The 17,380-nt window shown below is 39.6% G+C and overlaps 1 protein-coding gene across 4 annotated transcripts in view; it reads left to right on the top strand.

The window, feature by feature from the left end:
- Window positions 1-17,380, top strand: part of plekhg4 (pleckstrin homology domain containing, family G (with RhoGef domain) member 4) — an 87,597-nt gene that overhangs the window by 38,189 nt on the left and 32,028 nt on the right. For 2 of the 4 annotated variants that reach the window (XM_067402331.1, XM_067402330.1), the window contains exons 2-10: window positions 124-321; window positions 3,195-6,273; window positions 9,580-9,756; window positions 9,838-9,961; window positions 10,295-10,388; window positions 13,523-13,609; window positions 14,253-14,369; window positions 14,513-14,611; window positions 17,188-17,336. In XM_067402331.1, the coding sequence (XP_067258432.1) occupies window positions 124-321; window positions 3,195-6,273; window positions 9,580-9,756; window positions 9,838-9,961; window positions 10,295-10,388; window positions 13,523-13,609; window positions 14,253-14,369; window positions 14,513-14,611; window positions 17,188-17,336 (4,124 nt within the window). Of the gene's footprint in view, window positions 1-123; window positions 322-1,998; window positions 2,090-3,194; window positions 6,274-9,579; window positions 9,757-9,837; window positions 9,962-10,294; window positions 10,389-13,522; window positions 13,610-14,252; window positions 14,370-14,512; window positions 14,612-17,187; window positions 17,337-17,380 lie in introns of all 4 variants that reach the window. The other 2 variants (XM_067402332.1, XM_067402333.1) reach the window with 2 other exon arrangements.

Below are 17,380 nucleotides of genomic sequence, written 5' to 3'. Positions count from 1 at the left end.
GTAGCATTCTCATTGTATTAGTAACAAAAAATGTAATTGTTTTTATGTCAATACTGTTGAGATAGTTGAAATGTAAAGAAGATTTTTAGTGCTTCCTCTGAGTGTTTGTATATTTCTCTGCAGGACTCTGAATCTCTGGACAGCTGTATCCAGAGCACGCTCTCCGCTCTCTACCCTCCATTTGAAGCCACTGCGGCCACCGTGCTATGCCAGGTGTTAGACGTGGTCGAGACAACGTACCGTGGGGACGGGCTGCGCTACATCATTGACTTCCTGGTGCCTGCTAAACACATCCTTCAGAGCATTCAACAAGATGCATGTGTGAGTCTTGAAGTTCTCTTTCTTTCATTAATTCAATCATTAGCTCTAACCCTTATAAAACTCACCTGAACACGCTGATCAAGGTCTTCAGGATTACTAGAAAGTTTCAGGCAGGTATGTTTTATCAGGGTTGGAGCTAAGCTCTTCAGGACAGTGGCCCTCCAGGACCGAAGTTGTCCATCCCTGATCTAAGCTAATGAAAACCCTAAATCTAGACTAATAAAACTTAGAGGTGGGATTTTACCGATAACAGGATTTTACTGAGATGGGATTTTACCGATAACAATAATTAAGTTGCGCAGTACCTGCTGATAACCGATTAATTAACTGATAGTTCATAAGTTTTATTTTTAAATTATATGCGTTTCTGATTTGTTTATATGTTTCTCTCGGCTGCAAGAACATATTAATTGCCGTTCTCACATTACTAGCTTTTGTGTTGTGTTGTGTAGAGTACTATATACATACCTTTTCGTTGTCAAGGCTTTAAATGCGTGTCTGATGTATTGTGCTCCATGCAGAGTGTAGCGTCACATGTCAAAACAAACACCATGATCATTATTTCATCTCTAGAGGCTGCTCTCGTACTTTGTAATGACAGCGGACCCTTCTCAGCCTCTCTTGACAGATGCAACTGGGAAATTGGTGTGGATTATTACTGATAACGATAGTTCTAGAAATCGGTCAAAACGATATATCGGTCAACCTCTAATACATTTAATATACATGCTTTCACATGCATTCAACAGAATGTACGTGTGAGTGACACATTTCCCTTTCATTCTTTTCTCCTCTCTTACTCACTGCTTCACTCATTGTGCCATTTTATCTCAGCTTAACATTTACAGGCATTTTTTGTTCATGGTTTCTTTGTTGGCCTCTTGTTGTGTTTTGTCATGTCCTCTTCCGTGTCATGTTTTGTTAGCTGAGCCCCCACTCATCATTAGTCATTATAAGGGTGTACCCAGAACACACATACACATGTACATTAAAACAAAAGGCACAGCAAGCCTGTTGGCCTGAATGTTTGTGTTAGTGCTTCTTGTTTTGGTTATTTGAGAAGAAACCCCCAGAAGTCCTATTAGTGTTGCAGAGTGCTGGGATCCTTCCCAGCCAGATGAGCACAAATGCACATATTCACATGCTCTATACAGCTGTCTACACACACATGTTCTTTACACTCGACTTCAGCTGCTAGTCCCTTAGTTACAATTTTCTTTGTGACACCCCCATATGGTACACATGGCATACTTGACTCTGAGTGACAAGGAGAGACAAGAAATAATGGGGAGATGGTGATCGGGAAATAACCAGAGCCGGACTTAATTTCTATGACACTTTAAAAAGGTGAAAAAAGTTGTGGTTTTAGTTTGACTAAAATCAAAAATTTAAAGTGCATTTAAATGCACTTCATGACTCCTTTTATTTCTGACAACAGAGAGACCTCACATTTATCCATCATCCCTGCACTACACACTCACACAAAGGAAAATCGGTGGCATTTCATGACTGACATCTAGCACCAATGGAGAGCAGGTCTTTTTTCAGTGTGCACCTGAAAAAGACCTTTTAACAGGACCCCTACCAGTTCATTTATACCCCCTTTTAATGTCTTGGTTTTTGTAGTTTGTGTGTGCGTGTGTGTCAATATGTGTATTTATGCTCTTGTGAACCCAGTGGAAACAGCGGCTGCTCGCAGCACCTGGGGTCAGTGGAGTATCTCCAGGTCTGTCTCTTCCTCTGTGTAGGTGGGGGCTGCAGCTTGAAGGTGAATGAGCATATAATAATGGGAAACAGAAGCTTAAACTAAGAGGTCTGTGAATAAAAAGCCCTTTCACCCCCCTTACCCTCAGCGCAAGGACATCCAACCCTCCTTCCTCCCTTGCCCTGCTCTTCCTTTCATAGGAAACAGGCCATTTTCAGCCGACCGTAGTCAACTTAGCAGAATATTCATTTCATCGCTGGTATATCCGAAAGCACGTTTGCATCAAGTTACACAGAGCCGGTCAGTATTACAGTCTTTGACATGACTGTCAAGGCATATAGGAAGAAACTCTGAACTATCAAATTGTTTCGGGACTCCAAGGCTATTTTCTCATTCTTTAGTGTCTCAGTACACTTCCTTTTGTAGAATTCATTCAAATGAATAAAACGGGGTACAGAGTGACAACGGGGCCTTCTCTGTAAAATTGAATTACGATAAAGGGGCTTATTGTTCAGTATAATCATCTAGAAGCATCCGGATTCAACAAAAAAGAATCGCTCATGTCCACTTTTAGTCCATGTGATCTTATTATCTGTATTATTCACTGTTGCATTAATTAAATGGAATTTTAAAAACATAGTGAAATTGAATGTTGACATGTTGTTTTTTTATGATGTTTTAATTGTATTTATTATTAGTTAATAAAAAATGTATTGCATGTATTTTACTTTTTGCAATACATATTTTCCTTAAAATCCCCAATGAGCAAGCCATTGTCACTGGTCAACAGGTTTTTATTTGTTTTGGGTTTTTTTTTTCAAAAGTACATGCATACAAACATATATAGATTTTCTTACCGTCTAGAGGAAAAATGCAAGACAAACCAGTTTTCATGTTACTTAGAATGGGGGGAGGCTTTAAAGTTGTTTTAAAAGTTCTGAAAATTATATGTGCCAAATATAATAATTAAGCTGGATGACCCATTGACAGAATCCTGCCTCTAGCTCTCAGTTTTGCTAGATTTTATAGCAGTATATTAAAATTCGGATTGTATGTCTTCGTAAGAAAACTGAAATGTGTCCAAAGAGTAATTCTGTGTAACTGACAACAGTTTAATTATCATTGATTAATTGCCTGACTGATTGTTCCCTCTCTCCTCTCTCTGCAGTTCCCATACTGTGGTTTCCTTTTTCGTCATGAAGGCTGGCCACTATGTGTTCATGAGAAGGTCATAATCCAGCTCTCCTCTTTGGACTGGCGTGTGTTACGGCCCAGTGACTTCTACTTGCAGGTGACTCCAACACCCAGAAGCCCCCCGCGCATCACGGTGAAGTGTCTGGCAGTTAGTGGGCAGCATGTGGAGGAGCTTAATGTACCGGAGCTAGCATACACTTCTCTATTCACCATGGACTGGCTGGAATCCATCAACCGAGAGAGGAGTGTGGTCAGAAAAGCTGCCCTGGAACACTGTCTTTTATCAGCGGATAATGACATTTTTAGGGTACCGTGGGAGGATATTGTTCACCCAGAGTTTATCAGCAGACCCTCCAAAGTTACAGAACAAAGCGAAAGTAGAGGGATGGCCAAGGACGTTGCAGACAGAGAGGGGAGGGACTCTGACATAGATCATGAAGACAACCCTGAGGACATACAATGTAGGATTTTTATTGACACTTCCACGGACCAATCAGCGGAGATGCACTGTGAGAGCAAGGGGGTTAAGCTCCTCCCTGCTCTCAGTGAGATCAATAAAGATGGCAGTGGGCAGAGCTCTAGCAGCACAGCAGAGGATTCAGAGGGAGAGTATGTGGAGCTAGCCGATATCTCCTTACCACGCTTTTCCCCACAGAAGGGCTCTCTCACTCAAGCCATTAGTATGAACTACAGAAATCTACATAAACCGCAGACTGCTGGTTCCACTCAGCCTAAAGCCAAACCGGAGGAGAGTCTTTTGAAGAATGGTGCATGCTCTCAGAGCATGGTGTGTGCCATGCTGATTGAGGAAAATCTGAGTGATACCTATCAATCTGTGATCTTAACCCCCACTGCTCCTGCAGAGGCAGAGCGTCTTCTCCAGCAGGTGGATGGGTCTAAGTCCACCTCTGCTGCAGGTACAGCCTCCTGTGACAGTGTGTCTGAGCATGAGTCTGAGAGAGAGTTGTACAACCATGATACTGCTCCACTATCTGATATGTCAGCACAAACAGACATTAAACCAGTCAACACAACACAACTTGACAGCAGTATCATCAGCACATCACAACCAAACAGAAAACCAGTCAGCACATCACAACTAGTCAACAAGCCAATCCAGACATCACAGTCAGACATTAAACCAGTAAACGCATCTCAGCTAGACAACACTCTAGACAGCACATCACAACTTGTCAGTGAGCCAAATAAGACATCACAACCATATGTTGAACCAGTAAGCATATCTCAACCAGACCTTAAACCACTATGCATATCTCAACTTGACAGCAAACTAGTCAGCACATCACAGCTAGTCAATGAACCAATAAAGACATCACAACCAGAAGCTGAACTAGTAAGAACATGTCAGCTAGACAGTAATTTAGCCAGCACATCACAACCAGACAGCAAACCAGTCATGTCACAACTAGCCATTGAGCCAGTCAAGACATCACAACCAGATAGTAAACAAGTTAGCGCAACTCAGCTAGACAACAAACTAGTCAGCATGTCAAAACCAGTCAGCACGTCACAGCTAGTCAATGAACCAGTCAAGACGTCTCAACCAGATGTTGATCTTGTAAGAATATGTCAGCTACACAGCAATTTAGGCAGCACATCACAACCAGACACCAAACCAGTCAGCATGTCACACCTAGTCAGTGAGCCAGTCAAGACATCACAACCAGAACTTAAACCAGTAAGCATATTTCAACTAGACAGCGAACTAGTTAGCACATCACAACCAGAAAACCAACCATTCAACACATCACAACTAGAATGTGAACTAGTTAGCATATCTACACCAGACAGCGAACTACTCAACACATCACATCTATATGAAATGCCACTAAGTACATCACAACCAGACAGCAAAACAGCCGACATGGAGCAACCAGACAGCGAAGTAACTAGTACATCACAACCAGAGAATAAAATGTTATCTGGTCATTTAGAGAGTGAAAACTCAGAAGTTTCCCTGGATAATATTGAATTACTTGAGTCTGATCCTATTGCAGAAGCAGAAATCAGATCTGAATCTGAGCAGGTGAGAGGTGATTGTGGCATGGAAGGCAGTTGTGATCTGCAGAACAGTGGATTGTCGGTCTCTGAGCCTCTAGCTGTCGATGTGCCTTTACAGAAACAAACTGAGCAAACAGATCACAGCCCATGTCAGATATACACACACATCCATACACCACCTGAGAAAGTGCATGATCTTACTGCCATAAAAGAGGACCATGAGACATTTAGTAACAGTAGCCATGACACAAATGAATCTGATGGTGAATATAGTCCCAGTGCAGAGGAAGAAGTTGGTCCCGTTTCGGCTGCTCCGCCAAACGAACTGGTAGCCTTGGCCTCTGTCACCACAGTGCCTGGGGAGGATCTGGTTACGCTCATTTCACAGGGTCGGGTGAGGACAGAATCCTGTGAGGACAGAAACAATGAGACAGAGGTGGAACTCCAGACAAAGGAAGAATGTGCAGAAAGAGAAGTAGTGGGAGAGCTGCCTTGTGAGGAGGCAAAAATGGTAGAAAATAAGAGCAATAGATTGTTGGAAAGCAAGACTGAGAATGAATTAGAAGTTTGTATGGAAAAGGAAGTTGAGACTGCTCAAACAGGTCTGGTAGATACCATGCCTAAGTCTGTCTCTGACGTACGAGTTCAGGAGGAGGGCAGCTTCTCTGTAGGAACAGATGAGAAGAAACAAACCAATGTTAAAGAGCATGGGGTGGAGAAAGAGGAGACCAAGGCCAACACTTTGAGTGAGCAGGAGGCCATAGTGACCAGCTATTCTGAAAATACAGTCCAGTCAGCATGCACTCAAGTCCTTGATCTAGCCTCAGATGTACCAAGCACAAATGGACATATGCACACTCAGGACACACCTACCACCGAACGAGAAGGGCAAAAAACAATGGAGGAGGAGAGAAAGGGGGAAAAGGAGGAGAGGCAAGAGGATGAGGTTACTACTTCTGTGAATGGCTCTCCAGCAGAGCATCAGCAACAAGCAGACATGGAGTCCCATTACCATCAGCAGGAAGAGCAAGGTAGAGTCATCTTTGCCAAAGTCCATCCCGCTCATCTTTACTTTATCCACATGCCTTATTTCTCTTTAAACTCCTCCCACTTTCCCCTTCCATTTTACGTTTTCCATCCCTGTTTCTTCATCTTAACAGATGCATCTAAGCTCTGAACTGTTTCAGATGCATCTAAAGACTTCTTCCACTGCCTCAGCTGATGAAGGACCTACTTCTCTTCCTTCTCTTATTTATTCACTTTCACAGTTTCACCCTCTTCCACACATTTTAACACTTTTCTAACTATATTTTAATTCATTTATGATCCCCTCTATTATTCACTTTTAGCTTCTTTTAATGGTGTTTCATGTATGATTTGTGTTCTAATTCACGGCCTCCATGGTTTGCAACAGTTGTTCACTATAGTGAGTATTTTTTTTTTTTTCTTCATCATTCATACATTGCCATGTCCACCTAGTATATTTACTCTAGATTAGCAGACTAGCTCCGGCGTTTCGACATTCAGGCCTCTGACAAGTTACAAATGGCTCTCAAATGCCCCATACTTCGACCTGATAGAGCTGCTTTTCTCTTCAGGCTGAAAGAAAAGCGTGGGAGGCTCTGGTTTTACTTAGACTGTGCTCTTTACAAGGACTTACTTCTTCGTAGCAGGTCATATTCCGGCCTCTAGACAGTTTGTTTTCATATTTAGACACACATTAATTCCACTGAGCACCATCCAAGTTAGACAGCGTTTCACATCTGAACTACTAAAGGAAACAGCTGAAGAGAAGCGTGGGTCATGTGCAGGATTTCTGCTTTGTGTACTTTAGTAACTCAATCCTGCTTTCGAACTTTAGCTTTAAACTATATGGACATTTGTTGCAGTGAGTAAAGCTGATATCAGATGAAGTGTGTTTTGTGTGTGATCAGGAGCTACTTGTATGCACATTAATATCACATTCTTTATGCTTTTTTATTGTTATTATTATTATTTTATTTTTTCCAAAAAGTTGTTTTGAACAATCAACACAACTCCACATCCACATCATAAGATTCTGAACAGGTTGTTGTCAGTGTCCCACCTCCTCGTCCGCTTCATCCAGAGGATTTGGTTGCTTTAGATGTGCTCACCTGGCTCAGGTGTGCAACAAGTGTGAAGAAAGATATATGAGATGAGGTGATGTGGGTGGGCCTGAACACAATCCCTGCTGTGGGACCTCTGAAATTGCAGGGGGTAAGCAGAGGGGGATGTTTAAGTGTGTCTGTTTGTGTGTGTGTGTTCGGGGGTTATAGATGGAGTGTTTAAGTAATGGAGAACGGGTGGAGGGGGGCACTGCTTTGAAGATAGGAACAGCAGACAGAAGAAATGATGGTGTGTTTGTTGTGGTAGTTTGACTATGATAGATCTGATTCTTTCTCTCTTAGTGGGTGGTTCACAAACCCTAAACATTTTTTGAGTTTCAGTACTACAGCAATGCTACTATGGCTATTACCTCTATACACGCTAAAAGTAGGCTTATCTGCTTATCATTTATTCTTTTTATATTTTTTCCATTTTTAGAGGATTTCAGGTGTTTATACTACTCTTAATCCACTGTTTCAAGTGAATAAGATTGAGTCTGCTCTTATGTTTTGTAAAGAGTAAAAATTGAAAAGTAAAACCTCAAATCTTCAGTGTCAGCAGTTTGCTGGGTGTATTTTTAGTTTTGAAAGGAAAATTACCTTTTGGCAATGCTTCTCTAAGATCTATAAAACCTTTTGAAAAGCAGTAGGGACATTAATGAGAATTCAGTCTGTGAAAGAGACAGCTGATGAGCTGGGCAGATGGAAGACTAAAGACTAGATGATAGTATGGATAAGCTCAGTAAAATTTCTACAAGTGAGCAACATCTGATTTGTGACTGATTGGCCAGACCATTGCATTAACTGATGTATGATCTTTACAACAGACACACAGTATATGCACACATTAATAGGACGGCACATAATCAGTTATTCTATCATGATAAAAATAATAAATGTGTCTGCTGTATGGAAATATATTTAGTTTATATAGAATGTTTTAGAGGCGTCCCTAACGGTCTGACTATTCAGGGTCCACAGCTACATCAGAAAGAAGAGAAAATCGGATAGAAAGAAGAAATGCATGAAGAATAAAAGCTGAGGGGATGGCCCATGGCCAGACTGAACTCCAGACTTTTGGCGAGACAGTGTGAAGCCAAGACCCTCTCTTCTCTGGCCTGTCTGGGGCAGCACTCAGCTCCTTGGGGGGGCTCATATGGTCGACTTCCTCAATGTGAGCATTCTGTGGTGAGGAGGATGTTGGGTAGACAAGGAGTCAGGGAGAAAGCAAAGAGAAAGTAGGGGTAAAAAGCCTCTTATTTGTCAAATTTATCGTAGCTTTTACCCAGCTGAAGAAGAACATTCCATTATGTTTATATTTCTTTCCTCAGAAGCTAGCTTCTGCTGTTCCAGCTCAAATCCCTTCTGAAATATAGCAATCTCAGCCAGATTATGCTTTAGAGCAATTTATACATGTTTTTCTTGCCCTTGTGCAAGCTGTTTTACGAGTCCTGGAATTCCCAGGACTCTATCTCATCTGTTTTTGATCTCAGTATCTATTTTCTGCACAGCAGCAGCAGTGCGTGGCAGCGCAGTAAAGCAGAACTTTAGTTTTATGACTGTCGGAAGCTGATCTCCAGTTATCTCTGAGCCATATCATGCTGTCAGGTATATGGGGCACAGATCCAAGCAGCCCTATGGATCGAAGCACAGGATGATACCTGGAATGCTTTAAATTAGCTAGGAGAGTGTGTTTGTTTAATTTGAGGGCCAAGCTGCATGATGGTACAGATTGGGCAAATGCTCACGCTCCGTTCAACCGTTTCTACATTGCTTTTTGTTAGTAGGGGATTCAGAGAATGTGGGTCTACTGGCTTTGTTAGGAAACCTGTCATGTGAAAAGACTGCAGTGTCTTCAGAGTCTGAATAGCTTTGTGTTTCATGACCTAGAGATTTAGCTTTTTTTATGTTTGGAGCCAAATGTAGTTATCATTCAGCCATCTGTAAGCAGTGCTGTATATCTTCAGTGAGAAATAATCTCCAGAGAATAATCCATTTTTGTTACTAAGTGATCAAACATTGCAGTAAACTCTAACTGGCACTGATCATATCAACGTTATCTGTGAACTTACTAAAGACTGAAGTGATGCATTATTGTCTTTAATGATAAAAGACAGATTGTAGACTGACTTGTCAGTGTTGTAAACTGGTTTCTTTGTTTACATTTAGGTGTTTCTGTGGAAATAACTTCAACTGATTTTCATATTCCAGCATCCAGTCAGGAAGTAGACAGCAGTGTTTGCCACCTGTCTGCTAAAACCCAGAATGAAGACCCCTCAGCAGTTCCTCCACCACTGCCGCCCATCTCCCAGAGGACCCAGCCTGTCCAGAGTGAGGCCCATGACATCAATCCTGATGTCCTGAGCTCAGGAGTGCTCTGTCTGCCTGGTGAGGGTCTGCTTCTAATGCCATTAATATGGTCCTGCTGTCAATATGATCCTAAAGCTCGATTTTTAAAATTAATTTTAGGAACAAGAGATAAATCAGGCCATGCCCTTGTGACTGTAACAATGAGAAACACTATCTGGCTGAATCCAAATTGCAACAGTGGAGAGCTGGTGCGGATCATGGTCTACTTCTACAGTACACTCAGGTACACACAATGCCGCTAAAAAGTTTGGGATCAATAAGATTTGTTAAAGGAACACTTTTTTTGAAAATAGGCTTATTTTCCAACTGCCCTAGAGTTAAACAGTTTTACCGTTTTCTAATCCATTCAAGCGATCTCCGGGTCTGGCGGTACCACTTTTAGCATAGCTTAGCATAATTCATTGAATCTGATTAGACCGTTAGCTGCATATTTGACCAAAAATACAGAAAGAACTGTAATATTGTTAAATATTATTGTTATTATTAATAATAAACCATTGAATGTTATTTACATACCTTTCCTTCATCAAACACATGACCTTAATTTGACTTTTAGGAAGGAAGTTAGTGCTGTGGGACTGACTGTCCTGGTGGATGCCCGCAGGTGTTCTCCTGTCCCCGCCCTCTTTAAAGCTTTCAACATCCTCCAGGTAAGAGCACCCTGCCAGTATGATTTGTAATAAAACACATTCATATCCTCTAGAGAACCCTACCCAGATAGAACTATCACATACAGCTCACATCCTCAAGGCTTTTCCTTTCTCATACTTTCTTCAATACTGAATGGAATGCAAACTTGCCATAAATCTTAATATTTAAATCTAACTTCCAACTAGACATCTGCTACTGAGGAATTCAGAAGAGCTTACTAAACTAAAGTAAATCTTTGAGAAGAGCTTTCATCAACATAATCAGTCATTATTGGCTAAACAAGGCAAATAAAAGCATCACATCATAAATATTAAAGGTTCTCTAAGCGATCCTGAACGGAGTAACTTCCTGTTGACTTTCGAAGTGTTGTCAAACAAAACAGAAGCTAGCTAGACCCTCCCTCCTCCTCTCCCTCCCCTCCAGGCTTCCTGAAACAGTCATGAACACGCATTTAAAATCATTCTTGTCGGTTATTGGCTGGAGCGTGTTTATTATGATTCATGGTCCAGGCTGCACCAGTTTGTTTTTGTTGCCGTTTTTGGAGCTTGTGGCAACTACAGAGACCACGTTTTTTTTACAGTGTGTTCAGGGGACAGGCAGCTAGCGGATAGTGAGGAGATGTTTGCTGTATGTGACAAAAAATGTTTTGGTCTAAAAACGCGTGACATCGCTTAGAGGACCTTTAACTGTGTGTGAATGCAACTATTTCCACAGCGGGGAAATCACAATTACACATTAGGACATGCTCAAACGAGATAGGAAGAGAGAGTGAGATTGCTTTGGTTTTCCTTTCCTCATCTGGGATTGATCATTTCAACTTCTGAAATGAAGACCCTTGATTTTTGCATGTTAGTAGTTATTTACTTGGATTTCATCTCAATGGTTAAAGATTGCTCTTTTACAAGAGTGGCCTGACTAAGCTGGCAGTAGAGAACACAAGCATCATATCCTGTCAGATTTCATTTTATACATTTACTTTTAGTGTTTATGGAGATTAGATGGCTTATCTCATATATGTGGCCTTACACTGTAGAAGAATCACCTACCAGCCATTTACATGAGTGATGTGAGGAAACCGGTAAATAATCCCTCAGTGATACTACAGAAACATGATCCCTGAGCACATTTAATGGAAGTGACTTCAGACTGAGTTTGTGCTGTGGACCTTAATGCAGATTATCTGCTTTCTTCTTCTGCCAGAAACCTGCCCTACTCTGACAGACTGAGGATGCACCAACGCTGACTTCACCATTTAAACATCCTGAGTGAGATAGAGAGAGAGAAAAAATGAGCAATAGAAAAGTAAAATTAATGAATGGTTTTAATGACGATGTTGTTTTGAGTAGCACAGGGCCTCTGTGAGAGGTTTTCGTTGTCTTTATCTAGTCTCTATGTTTTGAGATTTAAAACAGCTGCAGAAATCCCCCATATGGCCTTTCCTTAGTTTATTTTTTCTCATTTCTTTGAACTTCTATCTGTATCTGTAATCCATGATGCACTGCATACAAGTGCTGTCTTGTGGAAAAGGTGGCTTTACTGAAAGCATAGAAGATTCTTGATGATGTACTGCTAAACTATGTGAATGTCACGTGTTTGAATGCCCTTCAGTATATTCAGGGTCAGTGCTAACACTGACAGATGAGGTCTGTCTGAATGAATGCAGTAGCTTAGTGACCAGTCCTCAGGGAACAGCCGCAGACTCTCCTCCCTCCACTGATATTATCCTCGGATTATAGCTATCCTTTTGAGCTGACAATTGCACTTTTCCCTCATGCCTCTGTATTCAAATAAATAAGCATGAACCATCGCCAACCAAGGAATTGATTTTCTTTTGCCTTATTACCTGATTCAATAACAATATAGTAACACCTTGGCTCAGAGACACTTTTGATTGACATTTTCAGGAGGCGAGTTTTGTAATGAACATAAAACCGTGGAAACCATGATACTCTTTTCCTGGATTCTTTTTTTAACATTATAAATGTCTTTAATATCACTTTTGATCAGTTAAATCCAATCTTACTTTTGAACTTTGTTGAAATTGTGATGTGACGCATGTTTGAGTTTAGTTTATCAGTCTGATAGAGATCTGTCAGTTGTCTGTTGTCAGACTTTTGTTTACTTTCAACAATCCACACATTAATCATTGCATCTCATCAGCCCCCACATGACAGGGGAAAACTGGAAACCTGACCCAACCTTACCATATTTTCAGGATTTTAATACACTCAAAATACAAAGTGAAAGATAAAACGGCAGTGTTTCAGTAAATAGGCAATAAATATCAGCAGTAAATATGTCTCAGCCTTTTGTTTGTTGATGTTTCTGGAACATTCCTCAGTAAATATGCTTGTTTCATTCCAGCAGAATTTTCTTTTCCTTCTGTTCTGATGTGGCTATGATGGCATGATAATGTGTGCATGATCAGTATGCATGATGACATGCAAGGAAACAGACAAAAACAGCTTTCAAAGGGCATAATAGACTTCTCTGGTCTGTTTTTACAGAATGTTGTTTTTCTGCTCTTTTGTTATGGGGCATACATCGACAGAAGGCTTTTATTGTGGTTTTTGGGGCACATGAAAGAAAAATGTCTGCTAGGTTATGTAACCTTTAAAAACTTTTTTTCAATGATATAAATACATAGTTAAATGAAGCGTTCAATGAAAATTCACTCTGTCTATTTTCTAAATGTTATCAATCTTATTGTGAAAGATTCATCCAGACACATTTTTACATCTTACTTTTTTTTTATTTTTTTTTTTTTTATTTACCTCGTAATTCTTAATCATAATGTCATAATTGGTTGTTGGTAAAATGACAGGCTTTTTTTCGATAATCTTTTACACTTGGATATACATCACAATAAGGAAAAAAAAGATCTGTTGTTACTTTTGTTTCTAGGGAATTATTCCAGTAGTACAAATGTTTTGCAACATCTATAGCAATAGTAATATCTATAAAAGTATGTTTTAATTCAGTAATCAGTAATTCAGTAATTATTTATTCAGATAACATTAATGACTATAAAATAATTTTATTGGTCAATAGGACTAGGCATTCTGGTTTAGTCTGTGAAATGTGTGTAATTCATGGTGCTGTCTGATATTTATAGTTTATTCAATCTCTGCAGGAAGCCATGCCGGGATGCATCCATACAGTACTGCTGCTGGCCGACAGAGATTTGGCTCTACGCATGGAGAAAACCTCTTCTATACAGGTAACGCACAAACATTACCCATCATGTGTAACTTGCCATGACTTTACAGCCACGGTAACACTCAAACAATAAAGGCGTGGAGTGCTAAATGTGGTATTACAGCATGTGACTTGCATTTAATGAGGGCAGGAAGGAAAACAAAAAACAAAAACAAATGCAAATCCATAGTTTACTCTATAGAAATAGAAGTGGAGGTCAGTCTTGTCCTGGAGAACAATGTCAGTTTACTGAAGGTTTCTAGTTGGTGTTAAAGGAAATCCTCTAACATCCTTTAATAAAATGTAGCCCACTTTTATAGAAATAAACAGCATCCACCAGCACTGACAAGATTCTGGCTTTCACCAAGTTACTCTGCACTCTTTGAGAAATAGATGGCTATTTTAAAACACAAGTGTCTGTACTGAGACGCCGCTTGTGCCTGACACAAATCGAACTACCAGAGATAGACTCTTGTAGCTACGTAGGAAAGTGCTTCAGTGAGAATTTCTCAACAGCTGGACTGATAGTGTAGCCTAGACATCTATCTAAGCTATTAGAATAGCTGAAGTGTTTATGATGGCACTATAATACATATTTGTCCCCTGTAATACAGAAGCTAAGACCTGATGACTGTTGTGTTCTGTGTTCTTTTTGCATCTGTCAGGTGGAGTTGTTGACATCTTTGAAGTCTCTCTACAAGCATGTGGACATCGCTCAACTCCCCACTGAGTTTGAAGGCACTTTCCCTTATTCCCACAGTAGCTGGGTCTGTTTCAGAATGGTGAGAAAATCATCATAGTCATTACTAGGGCGAAGGCTGGAATACACTACGTGTTTTTGCCTTGAGTAATATCTGTTTTTAAACTGATTTGTAGCCTGAAAGTCTTGTTCTTAATCTAAACATTTCTTTTTGTTATGTCTCAGAGGTTGGAGCAGCTCAGCAGCCATTGTGAGGATGCTGTGAACCTGCTTCAGAACTCTATCAGCAAACTGGAGTCTACAGTGCTGCCACCTACAGCAGAGGTACTGCAACAGTCAATACAATACTTTTCTAAAAGCAGCTCTACCGAAAGCAGTCCTACAAAAAATGCTTTGTCCCAGCCCTGTCAGGAATGAGAGAGCTGTATATATTTATTTATTTTGATAATTTTATCCAAAGGGACTTACTTTGTGTTTAAGTATTGGCTACATATTTATTAGTTCTTACATTCTCTAGGAATCAAAGCCATGACCTTGGAAAAAAAAATAAATAAAAAAAAATAAATATATATACATATATATATATATATATATATATATATATATATATATATATATATTATATATATATATATATATATATATATATATATATATATATATATATATATATATATATATATATATATTATATATAATATATGGCAGTTTGCCTGTGAACCAGTTGAGTTCTAGGACTCAATATGATCTTCTGCATCAGTGTGACAGTGAACTCTGCCCCAGCAGGGCATCACCATGGCACTGAAGTTTTCTGTTCTTAGTCTGAAGGACTTCAATTCTGTGTCCATGGAGTATAGCAGTGGCACTGGTGTCCAGTTACAGTGATTTAAAGACTGTTCTATTTAGAAGTCATGTTGAGTTTTGAAAAATAGACTTCAGTTTGTGTGTGGTTGGGGTTAGTGTGTCAAGGCTTTGACTGAGTTGACCTCTGGCTGTCAGCAGAGGTCACGAAGGACCTTTTTTATCCACAGGCTTCTGGGGGAAAACAGGGCCTCGGGAGAAGTAATGATCTCCCAGAGGAGTGTTTATCTGCAGCCATCTTCAAAATCAGTTACCAAGGGTTTATTTAAAGTGTAGAATGGCGCAGCAGAAAGAGTCTGGTGAATAAGGGTATGGATTTCTGCTTGGCTTTGTGCTGAATGCTAAAACAGCCCCTCTTGTGGATGAAGTGATGCTTAGATGTTAAATGAATACATAACCAGAATAAGTTACGGCCTGTCCGCTCATCTCTCTGCCGTTTCTTCTATGTCTTCAATTTTGTAAACAAAACTGCAAATAGACTTTAAAACACATAGAAACATCCACTGCACTGACATTTGTAATGCATGTAATTGCTCTACAATTTAATCCCACTTCACACACACATGCTAATTAGAGTTTAGATGTATGACTGTAATTATGAGATTTTTATCACTTTAAGTACTTTTTCAAAAAGGCTTTTGAGGTTATTTAATATAATATAATATAACCTTTTGTTGTTAGCACCTCATAGACTCCGCATAATGTGGTCAGACCACCATCTGCATCATTGAGTGGGTAATATAGATGCTTTTCTGGGTGGTACACACACAAAAAGACCCATACAACCTAAAAAAGTATTACACCCCAAACTCTATCCTTAGAGATTATAGATAGATTTTAATTAAGACTGTTTCACTAATTTATTAACCTTGTTTACTAGTGAGAACCATTCTCAGAAGCGGTTTCAATAAATTTGTTAGGCAATTTTCAGAGAAGTAAACATGTAATGCGTCATTTGAACCATTTAGAATGTTTACACTTGAAAAGAGGTTAAAAAATACTACCAGTACTTTATGATGAGCATGTTTAAATTGAAATCATGTAACTATTGGTCAAAAGTGTTTTATGTTAAAGAAATTACTTTTTATTTATTCTCTTTCAAAAAATACTGTTCTTTTAAATTTTCTGTTCATCAAAAAATGCTGAAAAATTACCTTGATTTCCACAGAAATGTAAAGCAGCACAACTGTTTTCAACATTGATAATAATAAAAAAATGTTTCTTGAGCACCAAACGGTATATTAGAATGATTTCTAAAGGATCATGTGACACTGAAAACTGGAGCAATGATACTAAAAATTTAGCTTTTGCAACATTTTAAAATATATTAAAATAGAAAACAGTCATTTTAAATGTTTCACAATATTGCTGCGTTTTTGATTAAATAAATGCAGCCTTGGTGAACATATGAGATAAAAAATCTTTTGAATTGTAGTGTACACTCATATGGGATGACTTCACTCCAGTCATATCAGTGGCTTAGAAAATCTGTTTTGTTGTACATCTGTGTGCATTTCTACAGTGGATTTGATAACTTTTACTTTGTCATTATGTTACATCCACACCAAAGGGGGTCAGTATATAAAATGCAAGACAAGTGTTGTATTGTTGTTAAGAAAGATGAATAAAAGCCAGCTTTAAGTACAACATCACAACTACACACACACCTGAAGGTGTGGCAGTTGTGTGTATCATTACACTGTACTGTAGCTTAGGCTCATTTGATCATTTAATGAGTACAAATGTGAGCTGGTATTAGATGAAGGAGGTGTAGATAACGTTTAATGAATAATAATGGATGCCTGTGTGCGTGAGAGTTTGTACAGGTAATGTGTGCTGTTGCAGGTATTACTCTATATGTCAAGGGAGTTTGTGAGACAGGAAGATAATGATGGGGTGTGTTTGTGTTTATGCTGGAGAAGGGATAGATATTACTCAGTGAGAACAGTATGTATTTGTAATAATCACGTGTGGGAATATGTGCAGCTGTAGAGGAGTGTCTGTGTTTTATAGTAATGAATGTGTGTTTGTGTTTGCAGGAGGCACAGATCTTATTGTGTAAGTACAGAGAGCTGATGAGGACTGTTCTGGAGGACAGCAGGCTGGTGCGGCTACAGTTGGAGGGGGGAGCTGCTCTGTCCCGTTTGCGAAAAGAAGAGACCAGCGTCAGTCTGACAGAGGACTACAGGTGAGACAAGATTATACAGACGTCAACCCACTCCACAGTGCACA

This window comes from Chanodichthys erythropterus, chromosome 11 (genome assembly GCF_024489055.1).
Source record: "Chanodichthys erythropterus isolate Z2021 chromosome 11, ASM2448905v1, whole genome shotgun sequence".
Taxonomy (NCBI): Eukaryota; Metazoa; Chordata; class Actinopteri; order Cypriniformes; family Xenocyprididae; genus Chanodichthys; species Chanodichthys erythropterus.
Note: the sequence above shows the minus strand (reverse complement) of the source record. Positions and strands in the feature narration are given on the sequence as shown.